At 39.0% G+C, this 25,582-nt stretch overlaps 1 protein-coding gene across 15 annotated transcripts in view; it reads left to right on the top strand.

Annotated features, from left to right (window-relative positions):
- Positions 1-13,868, top strand: part of JAK2 (Janus kinase 2) — a 96,033-nt gene extending 82,165 nt beyond the window's left edge. For 11 of the 15 annotated variants that reach the window (XM_041120945.1, XM_041120948.1, XM_041120939.1 and 8 more), the window contains 4 exons: positions 4,027-4,199; positions 5,475-5,592; positions 7,397-7,510; positions 8,997-9,731. In XM_041120945.1, coding sequence (XP_040976879.1) covers positions 4,027-4,199; positions 5,475-5,592; positions 7,397-7,510; positions 8,997-9,257 — 666 coding nt within the window. In that variant the 3' untranslated portion in view covers positions 9,258-9,731. Of the gene's footprint in view, positions 1-625; positions 2,997-3,346; positions 3,510-4,026; positions 4,200-5,474; positions 5,593-7,396; positions 7,511-8,996; positions 9,734-9,754 lie in introns of those variants that run through there. The other 4 variants (XM_030005609.2, XM_041120950.1, XM_041120951.1 and 1 more) reach the window with 4 other exon arrangements.
- Positions 13,869-25,582: the final 11,714 nt, after the last annotated feature.

The following is a 25,582-nucleotide window of genomic DNA, read 5'->3' as shown; positions in this document are numbered from 1 at the left end:
CATCTGCTTGCTGGCAGAGCGTGGGAAACTGGAAAATCCTTAACTTAGCTGTTGCTAAGCAGCGCTTATCCTAAAACATTGGTGCATTATCAATATTATCCTCACACTAAATCCAAAACACTGTACCAGCTACTAAGAAGAAAATTAACTCTATCCCTGGAACCAGGACACTGTAATAAATTATTTGCTAGTCTCAGTGGTTGGTACTGAACATCCTTCATAAAATTCTGAAAAGGGGGGCAAACATCTGATCTTTATTGTAATATCTCATTTCCTCAGAAAGAGGGCTTATGCCTACCCTAGTTTTATTCTGTTGTTATGCTTTAGATACAAGAAACTGCAGACACTTTAGACTTCATTGCATGTTTGGTAGCTTGGGTAAAGGGAAAAAAAAATGGGGGGAGAAGGGTCAGGGGGGAGGGGGAAAGACACAGCACCTCAAGGCACGTGCCAGAAATACTTTTAAATTCGTTTCCCCAATAGCCACATCAAAGATGTGGAAACAGTGGGTTACTTAACATTAATGAGTGTTCTTCAGGGTATGTAGCCCACGGATATTCTTATGTCTGGTAATTTTGCCCTGCCACATTCAGAGCAGAAGACTTTCTTTCTGCAATATCCACAGAAAAGGCCTGACAAGTCAGGCAGGAGAGTCTCTGCCAGAGCTGAGGTCTTCTCCAGGCATTCAAACTTTCACAGGGTGAGCAGAGCTTGATCGTGTTCCCTGCTTGAACCTGGACTGACTTGGTAAACCTTTTAGCTACTGAACCTGGGGCATGTACAAAAGAATGCTGCGTGCACTTTTAGCAGCTGAGCTCACCTATTCATGTGCTTCACTGAAGCAAGGCTAGGTGGGTAGTCTCCAGCAAAAACTCCTTGATGGGCAAGCAATGTACAATGAGTTTGGAAAACAGAAAATGTTCACAAGGCTGTGGCAAGGGTCAGTCTTTTTCACAGAGAGGAAGGATTGAACATAGGACCACCCACTCAAAGAGAGTTAAAAGCCCTCTGATTTGTGTCTCAAAACCAAGAAGTCATTCTCCAGTAACAGGTGTAAGAAATTCTCTCAGTATTATTTCTGCAACAAAATAACTGTTACTATCAGTGCTGGTAAGTCACTGAAAACAATCTTCCTTCAAAGCAAAGATCTGGAAGTGTCTAACACTCAGTACCACCTAGAAGCATGGTGACAGTGAATCTTTCATAGAATAAAGATGCAACAGGGATTTTTGAACACGCAAAGGCTGCAGCCACTTACCTGTTTTATTCTGTGGCCATCTCGGCCTATGATCTGAGGGGTTGTAAGGAGCCTTACTCTCATAAAAAGCTGTGAAGCTTGCATATCTAAGTCTTCAGGCCTTATCCAAAGTTTTTTTCAAAGCCCGAAGGAACAACAGTGGCAACATATCTCAGGACCCTGCTCTCTGAGACAGAGGTATCTGATAGGAGGACCGGAAGGTGGATTTTGGCCTTTGCAGGCAGTGCAAATATGGCAGGAAACTGTGCGAAAGGAACTGTGTTCAGAAGGTACAAAGAAGATTCTTAATGTGTATACATACACATATATAAAAGAAGCATCGAAATATTACATGTCTGCAGAATGATGATGTGAAAAATCCAAATAGCAGATGAAATGACTGCTTCCTAAGTATCAAGCACAAACCAAGATGAAGGGAGCTAGAATATGCCTTTTGCAGATACTTACGTGGGAAAACATCCTGCTTTCATGTGGCGAAGCATAGGTACACACAGTATGAGAATGGGGGAAGTCTGCATATAGAGCTTTCTCTTAAAGTATCTTTCCTTTACTTCCAAGGGGATCAAAGTCTAATAATTACAGTGTATGTGTCTTGCTTTGCACTGTTGTTGCTGTATGACCTGCAAAGCAGAGGTTATATTGATCGTTTAAGATTTCACTCTAATCTGCAGCATTCTGTTACTTCAAAACAACTTAATTAAAAACATAATACCTAGTATTGGGAAAATGGAATCTGAATGGTTTTTCTTCTACTTTTAGCTGACCACATTTCCCCCTTTCCTTTAGCTGTTTTTGCTTCTCTTGCAACGTTTGCTCTTTCAACATTTCATATCTCTTCTTTCTGCTGTGCATTTCTGTCACTCTGTTATTTGGGGGTTTTTTTAAATCAAAAGTCTTTCTCCCTCTGCCTTGCTGCTTTTCTGTCAAATGTATGAGAGAAACAAAGGCATGCCCACACCTGAGGGTTAAGATGAGTGGTTTTGCTTGCTTGCTGTGTTTTGGTTCCTTGCCACTGTACTGGTAAAGGGTTCCTGGCTTACAGGTGATTTTTTTTTATTTTTTTTGTGCCTATCTCCTACTGTGCAAAGCAGCATTTTCAGAGAAGGCGTTTGCTAGTGGTGATGTGTCTGTAGATGCAAATTAGCACAGCTGTCATCGGGTGCAGCTTGTGCCATTTGTATAGCTTGCCTGGTGGCAAGAGGTAGGACTTTATATTCAGCTTTAAAGAATCCTGACAACAGAATGGCAAATAAGGAAGTTAACTTCTCTGTGCATCTGATTTGGGGGATGTTCTTTTTTGCTCTTACAGCCCTGCATTTTGTTAAGGCTGGCTGATAGGAGAAGAGGCCAAGAATAAATTTATTTTTCCATATCTTAGTGCTTAAAGCGCTTCAGGTGTCCGTGCTGGATAGCACAGTTTTAATGAGAGAAACGTTGGAAATCACATAATGAAACTCAACTCCATTGTTAGAGTAGTGCCACAGGGCTATGATTTCCACTTAGAATTTGCACGATTTCAATTAAGTATCTCTCTTAGAATAAGTATTTTCCAGGCTATCAGAGAAATTGCTGTCCTCAGAGAAACTTCAGGGCGGTTCTCAGTGCACTGTGTAGCAGTAACAAAAAGCTACAGCGTTTACGCGGACGGCTCGTACCGGGAACGCAGACGCCTTCCTGGGGAAGAGCCGGGCTCGGCGCGGCGGTGGTCCGGCGCTGGCGGCCGGCGCTTTGGGAAGGGGGCTAGGGGCCGCACGGCGGCGCCCCCTAGCGGCGCGAGGGGGCAACAGGCGCCTGAGCGGAAGGTTGGTTGGGCTGCGGAGTCACGCCACTTCCGAAGAAGAAGGAGAGAGGGAGAGCGAAATCTTAACGTTGATGTCCGAAACTTTTGAGTTCAACGATGCTCTTAGCGTAACTTGTCGCTTTTCGGTTGTGTTGAAGAAGCGAGATGCTTTCTTATGAAACTCCGAAACTGACAGCTTGCTTTGTGTTTCCTTTCACGTACAAGTCGGGTATCTCTCGATGTTCTGCAGTGTCAACTTCTGTCCACCATTTATTATTGCTGTGTAAGCAAGACCTTCCTTTTTTTAGTAATACCACTACACACACTGGCTTCTTCCACATTTCATCGTTAGTAAAAAGAATTACATGCATTGGTAAGAAGGGATCATCAGCAGCAAAAGACAACGTGGCTTTGGACCCATGTTTTGTTACAGCAACCCATGGGAATATAACAATAAGCAGAACTGTGTTGGTGAGTAATGGTCCATACGGAAGAGAAACAGGACACACAGGTGGGAATACAGTCGGGGAATAGTTGTCAAATTCAAGGAATCATAATATATAGTTTCATAAAGCAATCAGGAAAGCAGATGTACTAAGTGAAGAAAAATAATTAAATTAAATGGGTAAATAGGACAGCCTTCTCATCTGCCCTGGACTGCGTAGCTTAGCCCAAATTTTGTTTTTTCTTCTGTCTATCAACGGCAAACTGCATTTGGCCACAGAAAGTAGCTGTAACAGCTATCCAGCTACATAATCAACAAACACTCAGCTCTGACAGGTGCTCAGTCTGGCTCCCTTCAGTTAAGGGAAGTCCCTGGTCTTGAAAGAAGTAATTCCTCAGAGAATACAAATGTTCAAGCACACCAGTTTTGGTAACAATCTGTGTTTGGCTTTAACTTTGAGGTTAATGCATCCCTTTAGGGAAAGTGCAGCTACTTAATGGTAAAAGTAACTCTTTTCCTCTTGTTTGTGAACTTTACACCTAGGGCATGGAGTATCTGGGTACAAAAAGATACGTTCACCGGGATTTAGCAACAAGAAATATCTTAGTGGAGAATGAGAACAGAGTCAAAATTGGAGATTTTGGATTGACAAAAGTCTTGCCACAAGACAAAGAATACTACAAAGTAAAAGAACCTGGTGAAAGCCCTATATTTTGGTAAGTCTTCTTTTGGTATGTGAAATCATGGCATGTTTTCAGTTTTTTGCAGTTCCACCCAATTGTTTTGCATATTGTGGGATTTTTAAGTGCAAACTCCAAGTCAGTTGCCTAGCATTGTGAAAGTCACATGCATGATGTTTGACTTTACAGAACAGCATGTAGGATTTTTCAACATATTTAAAAACAAACAAACAAACAAACAAAAACCCCAACACCCCCCCCCCCCCCTCCAAACTAAGAATTACCAGAATACTTAAAAGAAATAGTATGCAACAGGGAAGATATTCAAAGATAAAAGAAATCTAAACGGGCTCGTTCCCCAGGATGCTTTCAAAGTTTTGGACCTTTCGGTTCCCTGAACACTGGTCATTCATATCTTGTAGCTGAGATCTGTTGGAGAGACCCCCTGTTGACCGAGTGGAGTTAAATCCCACAGACTGTAATTAGCAAGGATAAAATGCTGAGTTGAATATTCAGGTAGATGTCTGTATTTGGGCACTGAGCTTCCAGAAAAGGCCTAAGTTACTCCAAAATACAGTAATGCTCCAAGGAGCTGTACTTAGCTTGGAAAGGAGAACACTCTGTGTAGTCTGTGGAAGACTGAAGGATTATGAAATGGAAATTGGTAGACTGTATTCAGAATGCAAAACATATACTTCTGTTCCGTTCTACAGACCTAGAGGTACCTTAGAAAATACGCTGGCAGATAACTGATAAAAACCGTTTTATGTCCCGATAGCAGAAGAAAATGCCATTTTGTACATGTGATTTTAGTCTATATTTTAGTCTGCCTTAGGCACTGTAAAAATGTCGTATCTAAAGTATAAATAATACAAAATGGCATCTTAGTAGATGATGTTATTGGGAGTTGTAAAATTTAAGTCCAGAAGTAGCTGGGAGACAGTTCAAGACTCACCGAAAGTGGTGGAAGGATGCTTGCTGGCTATAATTGTCTTTCTAGGCCTTCCTTATCAGAGCAAAATCTTGTTTACTCACACTACAGATAAGAAAAATATCTACAGCTTTGTTGGAAAAACAAAAACTTTGATATAGTTATCACTAACTGTGTTTGCTTAAGGGGGTTTGTGTTTGCAATACCAATTAACTATTATTAAAAGAATAGTTACTAGTGAAAGTAGTGGAAGGAACATGCTAATGCCTGTGTACAAAGAACACTTATTCATGAAAAAAAGTCAGTCTATTAAAAGAAATATCTTCAAAATCAAAAAGACACATTATACAGAACAATATTTCTTTTACCATGTATTGCAGGTATGCTCCAGAATCTCTGACAGAAAGCAAATTTTCTGTGGCCTCAGATGTGTGGAGTTTTGGTGTGGTCTTGTATGAACTCTTCACGTATATTGACAAGAGCAAAAGCCCACCAGCTGTAAGTACATAGTTAATGGTTGTCAGAGTTTTTTTGTTTCTTTATCTAAATTTTTTTGAAAGATATAGATTGTTCCTATACCTAAATAGGTTGATATTTACCGATGCTTTTCTGGAAATACCTTAGTGTTTATGAGGCAGCATCCAATCAAGAGCAGCAACATGCTAAGAAGTATTTGTATCAAGCCATAAGAAGGAAAGGAGATCTGAAAATTACCTGATAGTTTGTGCAGATCTTACCCATCCTGTAACTCCTAACCATTTGAAAAAGATTTTAAAATCTCTCATTACAGATTGTTCTTTCTCATCCTTTGTGGAGAGTGATCCCAGATGCAACTGTTTCATTGCAACATGACATGTATTTTTAAAGCTATTCCAAATCTAAGGCTGAGCCAAACAAATATGTAAACAATAAGTTGAGTTAAATAAGGTAACTTAAAAGTTATTTTGTTATGTTACCAGAACCCAAGTTAGTATTGAGGTTCAAGAAGGAAAGGGAGTGGCTTTTTGCAGACTGTTGACAGGCACCTTTTAAGACAAATTTACAGTGGACGGAGAAAAGTACTACTTGTACACTGAATAACAGTTCTCCAATTGGAAATGAGATTCACAATCTTACTTATACCTACAGTCCTTTGCAGGCATAACAGAGGAGAGTTGAGCCTTATATATTTACTGCAGCTGTTCTTACCCTTGGCTAGAGTCTTAGTCCTGGCAAATGTAGTTTTGAGAGCTGAACAATGATGATAGGCAAAAATGCACTTGGGAGATCTCTGCACTGACCTCAGTGGACCTCTTAGTAATTCTATACAATGACTAAGCTATCAAAGAAGAACTCTCAAGGCAGGGGCAGCTCTTCTTGTGTAATAACACAAACACTGCAGACACCTGGAGTTCTTCAGAAGGATTATGAAATGAAAAGTGGTAGAGTAAGTCATGGGCTCAGGTGGAATATACTTTGAATAAATCAACTCTACATGTGCATTCACCACTTCATCAGGTTGGTTATCCTACTGGATATGTATCAAGAAAAATTAGTTTCATCAATTAGCCAAAGTGGTCTTTTTAACTGTCATGGTCTTTATATTTGTATATTGTTTCCTCAACTTTGGCCATTTGCAGATTCTACCAACAGTTGTTTCCCATTTTCATGTAAAAGATTATTAAAGAAATGTTTGTAGCATTGGAAGAAAAATAATTCCTTCATATTGTGTTTAAAATTATTTTCAGTTAATAGAACTCCCTCATTTACTTTTGATCTCTGGCAACCTGAGTGAGATTTTAATCTACTTTTTGAGTTATGTTGGGTTTTGGATAGCAAGATTTATCTAAGCCATTTTTGCTGGCTTTAATTATGCTACTCTTTCTGGCCTGTAGTTACTGATTAATCCTGTTAATCTCTTTTTTCATACATCAGTATGATATTGCCTGTTTTCTGTTTGACTGGGATTTTTCAAAGCATCAAGATCTTGTTTTAATGTTTCAGAGAGCTCTTTAGAATTAGCTGTGAGGTTTATCCTTTTAAAACTAGTTAATCGTCAGATGCTAATCAACATTATTTTAAGATTTTTCACTTACTGCTTTAAATTGTGTATGTATCATCCTATTTTTATCCACACACAAAAAATATGTAATTATTGTTATATTCTCTGGACTTGTAATTTATAATTTTATCATTGTTACATACTGTTCTCTATTATTATTATTATTATTTATTTGTCTTATAACGGATTTTCCCTGGCAAGAACATTGCAGCATAATTTTTTCTTTGAAAATTATTTATGACGGTTAGCCTTCTGTTTCAGGAATTCATGCGCATGATCGGCAATGATAAACAAGGGCAGATGATTGTATTTCATTTGATAGAGCTTTTGAAGAATAATGGACGACTACCGAGACCAGATGGATGCCCTGATGAGGTGAAGTATTGTATTAATATGTTACTATAGTCTGAAAAGTGCTCAGTCAGGGTGAGTACGTGGTAGATGCAAACCTTGTGTTTTGTTCTGCTTGTGTTATTCAAGTATTTATACAAGTGGAACGGCTGTGCTGTTACTTTCAGTTGCCTGATGAGTATAATCACATTTCTGATTATTTAGATTGCATTCCCTCAGGAGTCTAGAATGTAGTCTTTCTAAATATATGAAGTAGGACTATTATGACTGACTGCTGTAGTGGGGCACTCGGGCTTCTATTTCAAAAATATGAATTTATTAAGGCAATGAGATTAGTATATAGAACTTGTTCCATGGGTGCCCCATACAGAGATTCTTGTTCAAAGCTGTGAACTGTGGATTCTCTTGAAGTCTGTAACGTTTAGCAGAAGTACCTTAATATCTACATAAGGTTTTTCACATTTAATTCCAAGATTTAAAGAACTCCTTATCTTGATTATTTTCTTTCACTTGCTCTTCCCTCCCCAAGCATAGGAATACCAATGTTTATCATGTATATTATTCACTGTCAAACATTCTCAGCCAAGAGCTACCTGCAGATTGTAGGCCCAGTTAAGTATATGAATCAGATTTTAGATGTTCAGGGTCTTCAGATTTGTATTCACGTTCTTTGTACATACTGAAGTGTATATGTATGTAAAGCCATCCTTAAGGCACACAGATTAATTCAGTGTCTTTTTGTTTTTGCTAATACTCCAGATGTTTTAAAAAATCCTTTCATGCTACTTCTAAGTCTTGTAGTTCTCTGTTCTTCAGAGCAGGGTGCACTTCAGCTTGAGTCAAACTGGTAGGGCTGAGTAGATGAATCAGTAGGGAGAGAAGGTAAGTAAAATAGTTATGCTTTTTAACATGTGTAATTTCCAGCTCAGATCAATTGCTGCATCCCTTTAAAATCAAGCACACTTGGCAATAAGTTGAGAAATAATCCATTCAAAGCTGGAGGCAGAGGAGAGACCAGGGTCAAGTGGTCTACCAAAGAAGAGAAAGAATGGTACAGGTGGGGCAGGGAAGCTACGGGGGAAGAAATAGTCTATAGAGAATCAAAGAAGTGTCTGAAGCAACCTTTCTTGCATTATATGTATGAGTACAGCCATTGTTGAATTGCAAAGGTTTGGCTTCTTGTAGATAACCTGAATGTCATATGTATGAGATAATACGTAATCTGTTTTACTGAAATTGTATCCGGACTAATGCGAAGGTTTCAATGTCTGACATTTCTTCAGATATCAAAGCAAGATGAAAATATCTCTTTTTTGTCAGAAACTGTGCTTCTCCCGTTTTGATTCTGAAAGGCCAGTCATCACAGATACTAAATCTTCCAGATGTCTGTAGCTTACAAGCTGCTTGAGACTTGGGTCTAAAGCAGCTTGGTCAATGCAGGAGTTTCACATTTGCTGAAAAATAAGGAACTGACACTACTTTTTTTTTTTTTTTTCTGGGAGCTCTGCAGTTTGTTCTTAGGCAACATGTAAAAAATCATTGGAAGAAGTATGAGAAGTTGGTAATAGTAGTCTGGGTTAAATTGGTAAGAGGAGTACAGGTGAAGAGCTTGGCAAGTTGTTCTGTGACCAGGTATCAGGTACATGTTTGGGAAAAAAAAAAGCTATTGTCAAATGCCTATTGTAATGGAAATGTAATGAAAAGTAATTTAAATCTACTTCTACTAGAAGTGGGTTCAGTTTGCACAGTAACTTTTCTGGCTTATTTCTGATTATATATGAAGAATAATTAAGAATTTAATATACGGATGTGGAGAAGTGTATGTTAACATTGCAGGGGAAGCATAATTTTAGAATTGCTGTCTTTGTAAATCTGATTTTTCGTCAGATTTGTAAAGCATTTGTCATTTTAAACGTTTTTTAGCTTACCAAAAAACAAGAGCAAGCAAGAAGATAAACACTTAGCAAAATAACATGTGTCTCTTAAAAGTTTTAAAAACTAGCTGAGTGAGTTTCCAGACTAACTCTAAAAAAAACCCCCTCCTTTTATAATAAGGGCTTTTGCAGAGTTAGCTATCCTCACTTCTTGCTGTCATTGGGATCAAGCAGATAAACTGATTGGTATAGGAAGATTTTAGGCATGCTCTTGTGCCACTGTTGCTTAGAAGCATAAAGTTAAGTTGGATGTTCTTTGCCCCAGATCAGAGTAACTATTAACTATTTGTAACATCTGTTTACCTACTACTGATTTTCTTTGTTTCTTCTCCAGATTTATGCTATCATGAAAGAATGCTGGAACAATAATGTTACCCAGCGCCCCACCTTTAGGGATCTTGCTCAGCGAGTGGATCATATAAGGGACAACATGGGTGGATGAGAAAACTATCCCTTCTTCAGAGGATGTGTTGGAATGCAGAACAAAATGTCTGCTGTGTATAATTGACGTATGTACACATGTGCATCTTACCTTTGCTGGAAGTAAAATCTGTGTGGCAAATACCCTATCTCAATCTGCATACTGAGGAATCCTGCTGGTTTTCTTTATCAGGATATATTTTGTTACTATAAGAATGTGTTGAAATTCTCAATAGGGAGAGAAATTATTTTTCTAAATGAAATACTCTAATATATGGTCAGTCTACAACACCATTATTTGCCTTACTTGGCAATACAAAAAAGAGGTGACTTAAAATGTGAGATTAAGACATGAAAAGACAGTGTATTTCCTTGTTGAAATGGGGATGCACAGAAAAGACTTCTAGAAGTCTTTTCACACTGAGTATAGAGTGACTTGGCACCCTGTTTTGTGTGTTGCGCAAGGGCTTGTGTTTGTTAATACAGTTTTATAATTTTTTCATTGTTGATGCAGAAATGGCTTCTCTGTATAACAAAATAGAAGTAGTTATGTAACCCAGAAACTTTTCATGTGCCTGAATCAGTTATCAGCCAGCAATATATGCAAAGAGATATAATAGGCTGTGATGTTCCGTAAGTATTTTGAGGGAAAGGGAGCAAATTGTTCTTAATTTGGAGAGCCAGAAAACCTACTCATCCATATGGAAATTTTAATTTAAAATTAAAAGCAAACATGTTATCCAGTTTTTCTTACTCTTCCTCTGAGTAAGTATTAGATTCCCTTTATATAATTGAAGATACAGTGATAATGAGTAGAAATGAAGCCATTTTATACAAGGCAGTGTCTTCAGTTTGTTTCTGAATATGAAAAAGCTAAACATACTGATTTTAAATGCTGCTCTTATTCTTTCCATCTTTGTAATTTTCATCCAGTCATAAGTGTATCTGTAAATTGGGAACTTTTTAAAGCAGAATTAAGAATCTAGAAAATGCCCTCCATTTCACAGTTCCTCACTTTCCTGTTAAGATGGTCACCTTATACCTTCCTTCCAATACACAAAAAGAGTGCTTATGGCCCAGTATCTGATATGGCCAGTCACAACCACATCGAGTCTATTGTGTAATGAAGTGGCCCACGTTACCTCCTATTTCTTTCTGTGGTAATACCCAACATAAGACTATTTGGAAGGAGGAATTACAAGTGTCCACACTCAGTGGGGGGCAAGGACATGATCCCAGTTACTGAGAACTGGAAGGAGATCAGAACTACCTGAACAGATTACTTATGCTGTAAAATTCAGCTTTTGAAATATGGACAAGACAACTCTTTGGTTTTGCCTCCAGGCATAAAACTTGGGGATAATCTTATATCTCAAAGCAGTAAAGTTGCAGGTTTTGTTTATTTTTAGTTCAAATAATCTTTTTGTTTGTTTGTTTTGTCTTATTCTTAAGCATTATTGTTTGTGAAGTACAATGCTTGTTCTTCTTGGACTTTTGCTGAGAGAAGTTCAATTAAGGGGATATACAACTTGGCAAACTGACCTGACATCCAGATTTGTATTTAAAATGAAGTGTTAGTTTTTAAAATTTGTGGCAAGAGTCAGTGAAACAGAGGAGTTACTTTCACTATGGGGCCTCCTTAAGATTTGTGGTTAACTACATCCATCTTATTGGAAGTTTAAGTACCTCAACTTTAAAAAATAGAAAAATCCTTACATAGTGTAACATAGTGCCAGTATAGCAATGTTTTGTACCACTGTGATGTTTCTCTCCCATAATTGCTCATACAAAATTATTATTTTATAATATGGGAGATTGCTAAATAGGGAGGGCAGCATCAGCCCTCTTTCTGCCCATTGCATTTAATAATATTTCTGCTGGTTTTCTTGCCACCAAGCACTTGCATAGATAATTTTTAAAACTAATTTCACAATCAGTTTTTAAGCTGCAAAGAACTTTAAAGTGCTTTGTTCAACTTAACATGTTTTCTCCATTTCTATACATTGCTTTGAAGATTTAAAATTTTGTGCAAAAAATGTCTTTGCATTTGTAGTCTCGGTTGTGTGTACGTGGTTTTTGTAACAAAAGAAGATAAAGCTTTAAAGCATTGAAATAGCATTTTAGCTGAATAACATATGCAGGAATTATGTAAAATTCGCAGTGTATGACACTCAGTAGCTAACTGGTTTCCAATATACAGTAGACTAAACATAATTTATGTAAAAATCTCAGGGAAGTTTGTGTAATGCAATGAAGAACTCTTCCGGTCTGCTATTTTTTCAAGTGAATAAAAAGTCTTTCTTGTTCTACTACACTATGACTGATTACATAGTCTATTTGATTTCATAAATACAGTGTTGAACTCAAGGATAATTTTTAAGTGTCTTGTGGAATTGTTTTCTTTAATACTTTCTAATTTTTAGAGAAAGCCATATCTTTACACTGCAGTATAATTTTGTGCTGTTGGTCAGGAACGTATAGTCTTTTGTAACAAGTCTATCTGTGCAAAGGGCTTGATCATTTGGGATGAGTATTCTTAGCTGGGTGAATAGGACCAAGTAGTGCTTAGGACTCTTGGGGTATGTGTGATCATCTGCAGCATCAACACTTAGGTCCTGGAGCAGACCCAATGGTTTTCTCAAAAAGCTGTTGAGGATATAAATGCAGTGATTTTGCTGAATTTTCTACTGCCAATTGTAGTAACCTTTTTCAAAAACAAGGAACACTGCATTTCAAAAGCATCCAGATCTACAGTAGCATTGTATAATGCTGTATTTTTATATAGCCTTTGTATTAACAGACTCAGTTCTCTGTTTTAGAAACTTTGTTCAGCTGGCATTGCATTTGTCATACTTTAGTGTAATCATTATGCTACCCAAAATGCTGTGATTTTTTTTTTCCTAGAAGAAGTGCTGGTTTATGCATACATGACTGCTGCTACGATGTAGAACTAAAATATTAAATACTGCTTTGCAGTTGTATTTGAAGTGAAAGAATTTTTCTGTAAGTGCACAATATATCTTGTAGAACTCTGCAAACAAGTATTGTCTAGTATAATATTGGTTTGTTGTGTATCAGTATTAATACGTTAAGTTTCAAAATCAGTTTTTAAATGGATTCCACAACCTTGCAACAGTCATGCAATAAGCCAGAGGAGGAATGAGTTGTCAGGAAAAGAAACCCATATTCTTGTCAAGTCCTAGTATTTAATAAAAGCTTCCATAGTTGACATAATTGTTACTAAATGTACAGATGAATATAACTGTAAAAAGATATGTAAAAATTATTTTAATTTGTTTCCAGAAAGTAAGTTTTTAATTGTTGCATTTAGTTGAGATGTTGACCAACTGCCTTGAAATGTATGGGAAAAGATGTTATTGTATAAAATAAGAAGAAATGTAACTCTTGTGTAAAGAAAGCAAGCTTTCCAGGAATGTAGGATCACAAACACCTGGAGGATAGAGTTCTGAGAGCAAAAGTAGAAGCATGGAACAACCACCAGACTGATGGAAGAAGGCTGATGTTCAATACTGAAGAAGCTTTCTGAAATGTGAAATACATAATGATTTATGAAAAACTGATGTCTACTGAAAATACCACACCAAGACAAATATGTGCTAATATATTTCTAAACTGTGTATTGTCTGCCTTAAATATAAAATACTCCCTGAGGCCTAACCTGACTGAAAAATACAAGAATTGTTACACCAAAAGAAACTGCTTAAGGTTGTGCCATGCCAGAGAGCAATTTTGAAAAGATGTTTGGTTAAGAAGCTTTTTCTGAATTTTGCTTTTTGAGTAAGAGGTTTACAATACTTTATATTAAAGTAGAAAAAGTCCCTTTAGGGAGGAGGGGGAAAAAAAAGACACCTCCTTCTTATGGTTGGACTGCAAACATTTGAATGCATGGTTTATTGAACAGAACATGAAAGGGATATTTTTTAGAAAACTGTTATCGATACCTGAAACTTCACTGTGCGTTTCTTTTGAGTTTGGATAGTGAAAATAAAATAACTAAATACAATGAATGGCACATGCCTGCCAAGATTTTCTTTTATATAATACCTAAAATTAGTTACTGGTGTTAAAGTCACTACTGAAGAGAGCTGGTCTGTTTAAAGGGGTAGAATACAGCACATACAACTTTGCAACCTTACCAGAATAGCCATATGTAGTGTTTATCTTTTGGAAGGGACTTGCATGTACCGAAGTAAAGGTCATATATTGGGTGGTCCCTAACAATAAGACTGGGGGGAAGGGGGGTAATTTGGTTTTTTTATGTTTTCATTAAGCTAATTATTTTAGGATGAAGAAGCACTCCTTTTACTCTCAATATTTAGAGAGAAGCAAGTCTGTAAGACAGGGACTGCTAACAGATTGGCTGTTATCAGACTATACTTCTTTAGAATTTCTAACACAAACTCTTATGAAACCACTTCTTGATTTGCATTACTTTGTTGTCTTTTCATATGACTTTCCTGTAACTTTACATGAAAATTACCACCACTTAACTTGAACAGAGTTGAATGCTGCTGCTGTTAAATTTTTTAGAAGTACAATGGCAAAATGGAAAATATGCATATAAATACAAGTGTGCAAATATATACTTAAGCTACTCGACTGTGGTGGAAGTAAAAATTAAGCTAGTTCAGTTACCCCTTCCCACACATAAAAGGCACCTTATTCTCACAGAAGATTGCCTGAAGATTTTATTTTCTTTTATGTGACAAAATACCATCCCAATGAAGCTTAAAGGTTGTTATAGGTAGTGTTCCTGCTGTTCCTCCCCACACCTACTGACATAATTGGGGATCTCTAATAGTTCTAGAGAACAAATTTCTGGGAAAATGAAAAAGTTTGAAGAAGAAAATACTGTAATAAGTGTAATAATGTCATGAAGCATGTTGTCCCTGTGTCATAAAGTGTGGAACAATATAGCCTTCAATTCATTTCCGTGTTATGCAATACTGTGATGTTCTGCTCGTTCTTTGTGATAAATATTCGTAGTGGTTTTAATGAATTCTGAAATTTAGGTTTAGAAACCTGTCAAACTGCAGTCAGACTAAGTGAAACATTATTTGTGGATAGTAATAAGGAAAGAAATAAGAATGTCCATTATTTGCAAAGATTACCCAAAAATACTGTGTCATAATTTCAGGAAGGATTCAGGAAGGCATTTAAAAGAAAAAAAAAAAAAATAGAAACTCGTGTTAATTGTATAAAGCAACCAAGGCAGCAGATACTAGTTCAGATATTTGTCTTCTATAGAGTACTAACACAGCTGAGTCTGCCCTAGAAATGCAGACGAATAGATAACATGCCAATCACTAGGACCAAGTGCAGACACTTTAAATATTAAGATTATAGCTAAGTAATACTAATAAAAGCAGAACAACAAGGTAAAGCTTAAAATGCTTCAAGTTTTATGTGACTAATTATTTTGAACAATGCAGAAACATCCAGGCGTGGAAAGGATTCAAGAGCTTTTAGCTAAATTAATACTGCAGCACAGCAAGTATTGAATTCTGATGAACTGTATTGTGTTGGGTTTGGTTATTTTTTTTCAGGGAATGAGAAAGATTGAATAACATACTAAACTGAGTTACTACCTTATACTTCTGCAAGACTGCAACAGCTAATCTGCTGTGCATCTGTTTTTCTGTGTGTTCAGTTGCATTTTCCATATGGAGGTGTGCCATGAAACTTCAGCTCATTGAAGAATATCAGCCAAAAAAACCAAAGCAACTCCTGTATAAAAACAACTGTGCATCACTCATATTTCCTCTAAGTAACTTTCCCTTTCGTGTTATAAAGATGTGAAACTTTTAGTGAACTTATATTAAAAAAAAAAGCTCACATCCATGTAAGCTTACTTAAAAAAGTGAAATAGTGGTCTCTGCAACAAGGTAAGATCACTACTGAAAGTATGGGTGGTAATGGAGCTGTTATTTTAGGATCCAATTTTGACATTTGAATTCTGCCCACGTCTCACCTGAGACATGGTTGTGGCTTTTTTGTTCAGTTGTTTTGAGGTTTGGGGTTTTTTTTGATTAGGCAACCTACCTCTCCTCTGAATTACACTATTTCTGTAGAGGAAGATTTAACTCTGTGGAATTCTTCAAGTTCATTCCATTTGTCAACTTTATTCTGAGACTTCATGAAAAAAAGCTGAGCACCCTGACAGGTTTGAAACGGTGTATGGTAGTATGTCCTATTCTGGAGTTAAACCAGATTAAGGTTTTGGTTTGAGAAGGTAGGTGCGTGCACACATTGGGTTGCCATATATTTTCCAGAGTTTCTCATCTGAAATGTATAAAGGGGCTGTGTAGCACGAGAGTAACAAGCTTGGTGCTACAGGAGCAAGCATGATTTCTGTTTGCGTTCGTTCCTGTGTTTGTACAGGAGGTAGCTGCTCTCATCTGTACAACCCGTTTGTGACTACTGCACATCTGACTTGCATTCATGTGAAGCATGTGATACACTACACAGTACTGACTCTAGAAAATAAGAGTTTGAAGGCGAACAGTAGTCTAGAAAGCAAAAGTTCTCATATTAAAGCCACAAAATTGGACTGAAAGGTAAGACTTGGGGAAATCCAAGTGTGTAATAACCCCATGCATGCAATTCACAGAGACAGATACTGCTGATGTGAACAGGTCAAAAGAAACAGGACTGGAAGAATGAAATCTGAAAAATGTTGCAATAAACCAGGTCATTTTTTCAACTCTTCCTTCCTAGAGCATCTGTAAAACCGTAGTGCTACTTAAATGCCTTCAAAAAAGTGTTTGAGCTATATCTGAAGTAATGCTAACTCTGAAGCTTTGCAGCGCTTAAGAAGCACGAAGTTGAACAAAAGGAGGTCTGGGCAGTTCGGTACTTGCTGGTGCTGCCTTACCGTGCCCGAGCTGCTGGTGCAGCTGGGAGGCTGGCGCCCAGTGTGGCAGGGGTCTGCCTCAATAACCCGTGCTGCTGCGCAAGAGCTGGCAGGATGCTCTGCGTGGGGAGTCCCTGCGATGGCTGGTTGTCACAGCAGGCAAAACTGAGAGCTGCTTATCTGGTAATTCTGGCGCACTGTTGTTGCCGTGAGGTCAACGCAGGCGCAGGTCCCGAGGCACGTATGATGTGGAGCTCTGGGTGCAAGGCTTGCTCGCTGTCAGGCACAACTGGGGAGGAGGATCCCCGAGTCTCTAAGCAGCTGTGCGACAACCAAGCATTTGCAAGGGCGTTGTGGAGGGGACCTTTCCGTGAGGCCTTTGCAAGCCCTGCGGCTTGCCCTGCTGGAGTGCATCCTTTTGCACTGTGGCTGTGGTGCAGATTGTGGCAGGTGGCATAGATAAGTCGTTTTCTGTAATGCTGTCATTAAAAAAAGATGAACCAATAGAGCTAAATTGCAATTGCTAGGGAACATCAGCGAAAGCTATAGAAAGCACATATGAGCTTCCAACCCAAAACTGCAGATTACTGGAGCATGGAACAGAGTTCAGGAGTGTGAGGTTGTATTTAGAACATGAACACACAGTTTGATGAATGGATAGCTGGAATTGGGCTTCCCTATATTTTGCATCCATACTCTTGACTAATGTTCTTTTCTTAGCAGAAGAAATTAATGATAAATGGAAAGCAGAATGGTATCCAATATTGACAGGTGTTTATGAGATGCAACTTAAACTTCAAATCTGTGGAGAAGAACTAAATAAAGAAGACTTGCACATCAGTATGGTGCTGGATATGCCCTTCATTTCTCAGGACTAAGCAAGATTTTATTACCTTGGTGGAAGGTGTGTAACTCGAAGGCTACAAGGAAGTTGGTACCGGGATATCACGGCCTCTTTACGAAGGCTTTTGGGACATGCCACGTTGCAAGTGTCTGGGCAACCATGCTGTCACAGGAAGAGCATGATAGGGAAGAAAAAGGCTGCCCTAGGGGAGCTTTAGCCTCCTGTACTGGGGCTGTTGGGCCCTGGGGAACAGGTGGCTCTGTCGCTGGTCATGCAGCTCCCACTAGTGTGCTCACTGGTGAAGTGTATGGAGATTTGGAGCAGGCCAACCAGGATCGTGACCGTGCTGGCAAAGGTGAAGCCTTGCTTTAGGATGGGAGGGGAGCAGTGCGTGAGCATGCTGCGCGGCAGTCCAGCACAGAGGCGTATGGAAGGGAACGTGGGAAGTCCGGCACCGCGCAGAGGCAAGATGTGGCTGAGGTGGAGCTGCTCTGCATCCGAGCTGAGCCGCCGCTGCAAAGCCCTACCGTGGGGTGGGGAGGAAGGGGTGAGGTGGTCCCCTGGGCTTAACCCTGCTGGCACACGGGGGTGGTAACTGGGGCTGGTGTCAGGCGATTGTGTACGGGTGTGTGAGATGAGTGAGTGAAAAGCCTGTCCCATGCCTGGTCCGCTTAACACGTCAAGCGTAGCAATGTCAGATGGTTTGATGTTACCCACCCCCACCCGAACAGAAGTGTACAGTTATTTCAGAGTGTGTTTTCCATTACCAGCCTCATCCACCAGACTGAGGGCCTGCTAAGGCAGACCCATCGGATGTCATGTAGGAAAACAAATGCTTTCCTGGCACTGAATTTTGGCTTTGCCACCTGAAACAGCCACCAAGCCACTCACTGATAAAAGGCTTTGGGGCATTGACAAAAGCCACAGGAGTGCATAGGCACTTAAGAAATAGGAATGTCTGTGAAACTGAGATGGCTTTAAAATTAAGATTCAATGAAGAATCATTTTTAAGGATTTTAAGTTTAGAATGAAAGCTCTCAGCCATCTTTTGTAAGTACCTTTCCCTTAGGCACCCTGGCAAAACTTTTGCATCTCTCCAAAGCACCTTTTTATTCAAATTATCATCCTTACCTTGCTTTCTTTTGTCTGTATTTTCAGATTTTCAAAATGTATGGTTGAACAGAGAGGAAGATGTCAAACGTACTCTGCGTGCATCACAAATGATTGAATGGAAACAAAATTTTCAGTCAATCTTGGGTCTTGAACTAGTGCATCTGTGGAGATAAATCTGATTATACAGATGAGATCTCAACAAATTTGTTTCTTTATAATAATGAGCAATAATAAGAATGTCATTATGTCAGACGACTTCAATAAATACACCTGCCACCTTATAAAAGGCTCTCAGAAGAACTGGAAATGTGAGGAGAACCAAAAGTTGGATTAAGTGTGCCAGAAGAAAAAATGATATTATTGCAGAGTTGTATCAGAATTGCTGCAAGACAGACTACCTAAGCAAGGATAGCAAAAAAACCTGTCTGAGTTCAAAGTGTGTGGTCGGTATATATTTTAGGTATATACAATCAATTTTAGCTGGGTGGTGTGTGATTGAATGCTGCATGGTGAGAGAAAATTAACATTGTATTTCATTCCCTCTGCAATACAGCTGCCATTGTATTACTGATTTCTTAAAAAGAAAAAAAAATCCTACAAAAGTAATAGCTATTAGTGATTTCGCTTTGCTGCTATAATCTTGTCTACTGTTTTACTGAACGTAGACCACTCATTTTAACTTTAGTCTTTATATATATAAAACATTTTTTACAGAGCTTTTGTAAAACTTTATTAAGAAATCAAATAGTAATAATAGAACAAAGTCAATAGACAACAATCAATTATAAGAAATAGTTACAATAGTAACAGATATTTAAATATAACTGAGTATATAGCTCAAGTGTATTGAAATGCATTTAAAATTGCAGTAATTGCCCCCCAACAAGAACTTCAGTTAGCAATCATCTAGTGTATTATTGAGTACATCTAACTCGAACCATGAAACAACAAAAGCTAAACAATTACATCACGAGGAGCTGAAAAGAAAAGAACAGCTATTAAATGTGGGTGCTAGATGTGTTGCCTGAGCTAGAGTTGATTGAGCTCTAATCAGATCAATAGGCTTTTCTAACTATGTCGTTAAAAACTCTCAGTCAGGTTGCTACTGGAAGTGGCTTCTCCTCGGCAATACTGACCTAACAATTGAAAAGGTAAATCAGACTTAACATCTAGTCCATGTACAGCAACTTCTGTTTGGGAAGTGTGGAGCTTACAAATAAGCACATGCAGGTTCTTACCTCCTACCTCTGAATGGACCTCTAAAAAGACCTTGAATAAAATTAAGGTTAAACCTAAGCTTGGCTTCAGCCGTCAGCAGAAGAGCATCTGACATAAAGACATGAATCCCTCTATTCACTTAGCCAAAGATGCTGCTATTTAAAAGAATATTTTAATAGCAAATGAAAATAAAATTATTTCCAAAGGCTAAAAGGACTTCTCTATTAAGGACTGAACAGGTTGGAATTCCACTGCAAACTGAATTTCTAAATGGGGAGAGGAGAGAAATGTTTGGCAAATCTTTCAGAAATCACAGGAGAGTTCCCAAGGTGAGAGAATACTAAATTCCTTAGATGTGAGGACTGTCTAGTGGATTTAAAGGAACTGACGTAAGTATCTTTTCAGTATAAATGTATACCATTCTGCTTTCCATTTATCATTCATTTCTTCTGCTAAGAAAAGAATATTAGTCAAGAGTATGCATGCAAAAAGTAGGGAAACTCGATTCCAGCTCTTGGCAATCTTTGCAAATAATCTAGAGTAGCATAAACTGAACTAAACTATTTGTAAGAGGAGTACTGTCAGACCTTCTTAGTATGGTGTTCCAGCCATTTATCAAAGGTGTGCTGTCAAGGAGGAGAGACAGACCAAACTGAGTTCAGACCATCCTCTCTTTGGTCTAGTAGTATTTGATATTTTCATTACTTGCTTGCATGAAGGAAGAGAGACAATGCAGATGCAGAAAGAACGAGAGAAAAGGTGCAGAGGTATTTGCAGATGGCATTAAGGACAAAGGGACTGGAATTATGTTGGAAGAGTTCAGACTGATCTTCAAAAATTAGGGAAATTATTTACTGCATTTAGGAATAATCCAAAGCATAAATACAAGGGATGTCTGGCTATACAGAAGAATTTGGTGTTGTAGATGATCACAGAGTGAGATAACAATATCATATTGTAAAAACAGGCATACATCATACAGGGATATATAAATGAGAATTTTAACTGGAAGATACGCGAAGTATTTCTTCTTCTGGGAACAAATAAGGCCCGCATTACCATGTCCAGTTTTGGACACCACAGTTAAGGAAGGAGAAAGTCTGTAAAACAGTAACAAGAATTATCAAAGATACAGAAAATGCGGCTTATAAAGAAAGAATGTAGAAATGGCAGTTGTTTTATACAGAGCAAAGAAGACTGAGGCAAGAACTTGCAGAAGTATTCAGCTATTGTAAAAGCAGCAGTGGAGATGAAAGAAAGAAATTTTACACAACCAGTGTAGGACAAAGAGCAATGTGTTTAGATTACAGAAATGTATTTGAGAATCTGAAAAGACTTTTTAAGAGCAAGGAAAAGTAATCACTGGAATAGACTTCCCACAGAGGTTATGAGATCCTCACTACATATTGGATAAGTATCTATCAAGAATAAGTTCAGTATGGCAGAAGAGGTAGATCTGCAGAGATATAAAAAAACCCTAGTCCATTTTACAGGATCTCATAATTATGATCTCTTTATAAATAGCAGAAAACTATCAACTTGGGGTACTTAGTAAGTGGTATGTGGTATGATAAAAGGACTTGATCGTGATATCCTGGTTCAATCTCCCTGTCCATTGATACTTATTGTATCTCTTCCATTAGACATAAAAAGTCCGAGACTAAGATTGGAGCTAGCTGCACCTAGGCTCCATAAGGAGTTTAGAAAGCGACAGGGTCCATTCTGAACCTCGTGACTCAATGGGAGAGTCTTCCCTACTCTTTGTGTCTCCTGTCTCTGTGTTCTAACTAATTTCTAACTCAATTTTCTTTTGGATGTTTCTTCCATGCAGTAATTAGTAAGGTGAACCTTGTCAAACCACTGTTAAAATTTGTTAAATTCCATCGAATTTATTGAACTCTGTCAAATTATTACTTTACCTCAATAAAACATATTGCTGCTTCTGTCTTTGGAGTGAGGTGCATTCCACTCACCTGCGACAACAGCCTAGTCTCAAGTCTCAGCCCTGGATCACTGGTGCAGTTGAGCTAGTTGATTGCACTTGGTGATTTCAGTAAAAAATGGAGCATAGGGGGAGCCATTAGATACTTTTTTTTTTTTCCTTCTCTATGTCATGATTTGTTTTAATGCTCCTTTCTTTTCCAAAAATGATTACTATACTGTGGTCATTCTTTCTTATGATGCCCGCCATGTCCACATTCTCAGCTAGATCTTTTGTAGTGGTTGTAATTAAACAGCACATTTCCCCCCCCCCCAGCTGTTTTCTCCATCTTCTGCAGAGTGCTTCAACACTTTTCCAGAATTTTCTGGGTAGTCTGTGTCCTTTCTCATCAAAATGGTAATTGAAATTTCCCATTAGTATGAAGTTTTTATGCTTTTGATAAGTCCTTTGGTCACCAAGAGAAAGACTCATCTCCATTATCTTCTTTATTTATAGCCTACTGTAGTCCCTTACATGACAGCAATATTGCTTTTACTGAGAAATGTTTAGTCACTCTAGCCTCTGATATCCCTTCTGGACTAAAGAATAAGCACACACCTCCTTGAAACAGCCTTTTAGTTTTAGCTATCTTTCCTGAACAGACCATACTTGTCTGTGGGAACTGTCCAACCAAATCTCTATCGCGCCAATAAAGAGACAATTTTGAGTATGATTTAAGACATCTACCCATTCCTGTTTCCTATCCTCTTGCATTACTGTTATAAACTAATTAGCATGTGTATATATATGCTAGTTATCTATTAGTATATAATAAACAATAATATATAATCAATATGTATTTGTATATAAGAAACTAAGATGGTTTTGCTTACCTCCATCAATACCACATCAGGAAAATACTTCCTTCCACATCTAAGTCTTTATACCGATTGCTGTCTTGTATGTGACTCCTTGGTTCATATCCTTTCTGCAGCCAGTCCTGGCTGCACTCCAGCAGGGGCAGTCCCAGGGGACCTTGGCCGGGCTCCTGTCCCACACCCTGCCCACAGCAGGCTCAGCTGCGGGATGAGACAAGGTTCCTCAAGACATTACCCACCCGGGGCTTGAAAACTCCCCAAGGCTGGAGACAGCACAACTTCCCTGCATCCTGGCCCTGCTGCCGGGCTGTGCTCATGGGCAAAAGGCTCCTTCTTATCTCCTGCCTGAGCCTCTGGTGTTTCAATTTATCACCATCGTCTCTCATCCTCTCGCCATGTACTGCTGTGAAAGCCTGGCTCCTTGATGACCTCTTCATAGATAGGAGGGGACTCTGTCATGGGGGATTTTTGGATCCTCTAATTACCTGTTCAGGTCAACTAATTTAGTTTAGCTGTAATCTAAGCTTATGGTTAAATTTAGGCTTAAAGGAAAAATTTAAGAGATTATCAGATGCTGCAAGTCTGAAAGAGAGAATAGCTAAGCCAAGTTAGAAACACCACCGAAAGTTCACTTACATACACTTCCATGCAAAAGGAGTATACTATGAGCAGGACAGGTGCTTTTTTGAAGCCCAAGCCACTGTGATTTAACAAGGTTTGAATTTAGAATAGGTACACAGCTCTGATCATTGCTGGAGTCTATTTTTTAACAGACTCTCTCCTCATTGATAATGATCTTTAGCTTCCAGTATGGCCTTTCTGTGTGGCCTGGGACCCTGTGCAAGCTCAAACCCAGCTCACTGACAAAGTTTGAGATGGACTTGTTGACTGAGCAAAGTTTTGGGCAAGCTTGGAACCACAATAAGAGAAAAAGCTTGTGAGCGCTTGAAGGTGGATTGACAAAGCTGTAATTACTGAGGGTCTGCCACAAGTAGAGTCTGAGGGGGATAGAAAGAAATTATATAAATTATATAAATTAAATTATATAAATTATAATTAAATTATATAAATTTTGGAAGGATTCGCAGGAATTGCAGGGTAGTCTAAAAATCCTTGAAAAGAGGATGTGTGGACCGTAAAGGGTGAGGTTCCAATGAATAAAAGGTCGTCTCCAAGATGAGGTTATCTCTTTGAAGATATCTGCACTCCACACCTCTAAGAGGCAATGCAAACAAACAGCTGAGGGGATAGACAGGAAGGTATATCTACGCAGTCTTCAGTGCCAGGCTGGAAGTCATCTAAGTTTCCAAAAGCAAAGCTGAGAATGCTTCTCTCATATCAGGTGGATGAGCCTGCAAAAGCTAAACCAAAGTTGAAGGTTAAATAAAATTAGACAAACAAGGTCTGACTGGTTGCTAGACAACTGGAACAATGCAGAAGACTATGCCTTCCTCCACGACCTATTCAGTTTCTGAGCCTTCTGATTTAGATGATACACACACATGGTTCTGTCTCTCATGCAGCACTCAGTGAGGGTGGAGGAGACCCAAGAGACCTAGTGCTGAGAGACGTAAGATGGATATTGGTAATGTAGGAAGTCTGAAAAGGTGTGAAAAGTACCAGACTTTCCTCTGAAGTGGAAGTGCAGCAATACTGCTACAAACCTTATGAGGTTCTGAAAAGGTGCCTAGTTGTTCAGGTAATCTGGCCGATATCGTTCCTTGTATCAGGGCTCGAAGGATCTGCAGGATAAATCTTCCTGCCCCTCAAACCAGCAAGGTGTCCTAGCTGTCATCAGCCCATTGTAGAACACACCAGCCCCTAATGTTATTGGAAGACGCCAAGACCGACAGCTATCACATCTCAGCAGGGCAGGAAAGTTGACCTGCCTACTGAAGTCTCTGCCTCTCAGGAGCTCTGCACAGAGGGCACAAGACTGCTGGGGTCAACGTGGCACTGCGCTGGAGCCCTCAGCCCCATGTTGTGAGCTGAAACGAAAAACGAGCAGGACGAATAAGCATATCTTCACACTGTGTTGCTGCATAAGAAGCGCCTCAGGAGATTCAATCTCTTGGCACAGGGACAAAAAGAGGGGAAAATAGAGAGACAAAGCAGCTCTTCAACAGTGGCCCTTGGTGCCAAGCCTAGTTGCTGCTCAGCTCAATAACTTCTGCAGTGCCAGAAGCATAAAGTGACAGGCAAACTCTTTACACCAGTTTGGTGACACAGGGAACAACTTCGTGCTGGCATTTGAATAAGCCACTGAAGAGTGATACCAGGAGAGCTGAAACCATGGTGATCCAGTTCTGGTGCAGCAGAAAGTGTGATCTCACTGCACTGCACTTTCAGCTTGTCTGGACATAACAGTTCCTGAAAGAGGCACTTCTCCATGCCAGAAGGCATTTGCTGGCTGAGATTTCACAGAAACTGCAAGGACCTGGAGAGTCTCAGGTCAGACAGTACAATCCAAAGAAGGCGATCCAGACAAGGTGAAGAAGAGGCACATCTTGCTGGGGCCTGTTTGGCTGGCCTACTTGGAAGGGCAGTACCCAGAAGTTTTCAAGGCACAAAGGCTGGAACCCTGGTTTTGGTTCTCACCTGAATTTCTGTATGCGAGAGATAGATACACTAACTCACTCTGCTGTGTTCATGATGTGCTCTTGAAGAGTCATAGCTACACATATGGGTTTACACACTTTAAGGTTAAAACAGTGAGTAGGCTGCAGTTGAGGAACTTTTAGCATTGCAAATCAAGTATAGGACAATTCCAGGAAAAAAAATGTAGATAGTCGGGAGGTTAGGTGGAGGAAAAGAGGCTGATGCACAGACTGGCGAATTTACTTTCCTTCCTATTAGTGCTGGCTCTCTAGAGTGAATAGGTCAGAAAATAGTAC

This window comes from Aquila chrysaetos, chromosome Z (assembly GCF_900496995.4).
Source record: "Aquila chrysaetos chrysaetos chromosome Z, bAquChr1.4, whole genome shotgun sequence".
NCBI classification, from domain to species: Eukaryota; Metazoa; Chordata; class Aves; order Accipitriformes; family Accipitridae; genus Aquila; species Aquila chrysaetos.
This window is presented reverse-complemented; position numbering and strand designations above follow the sequence as displayed.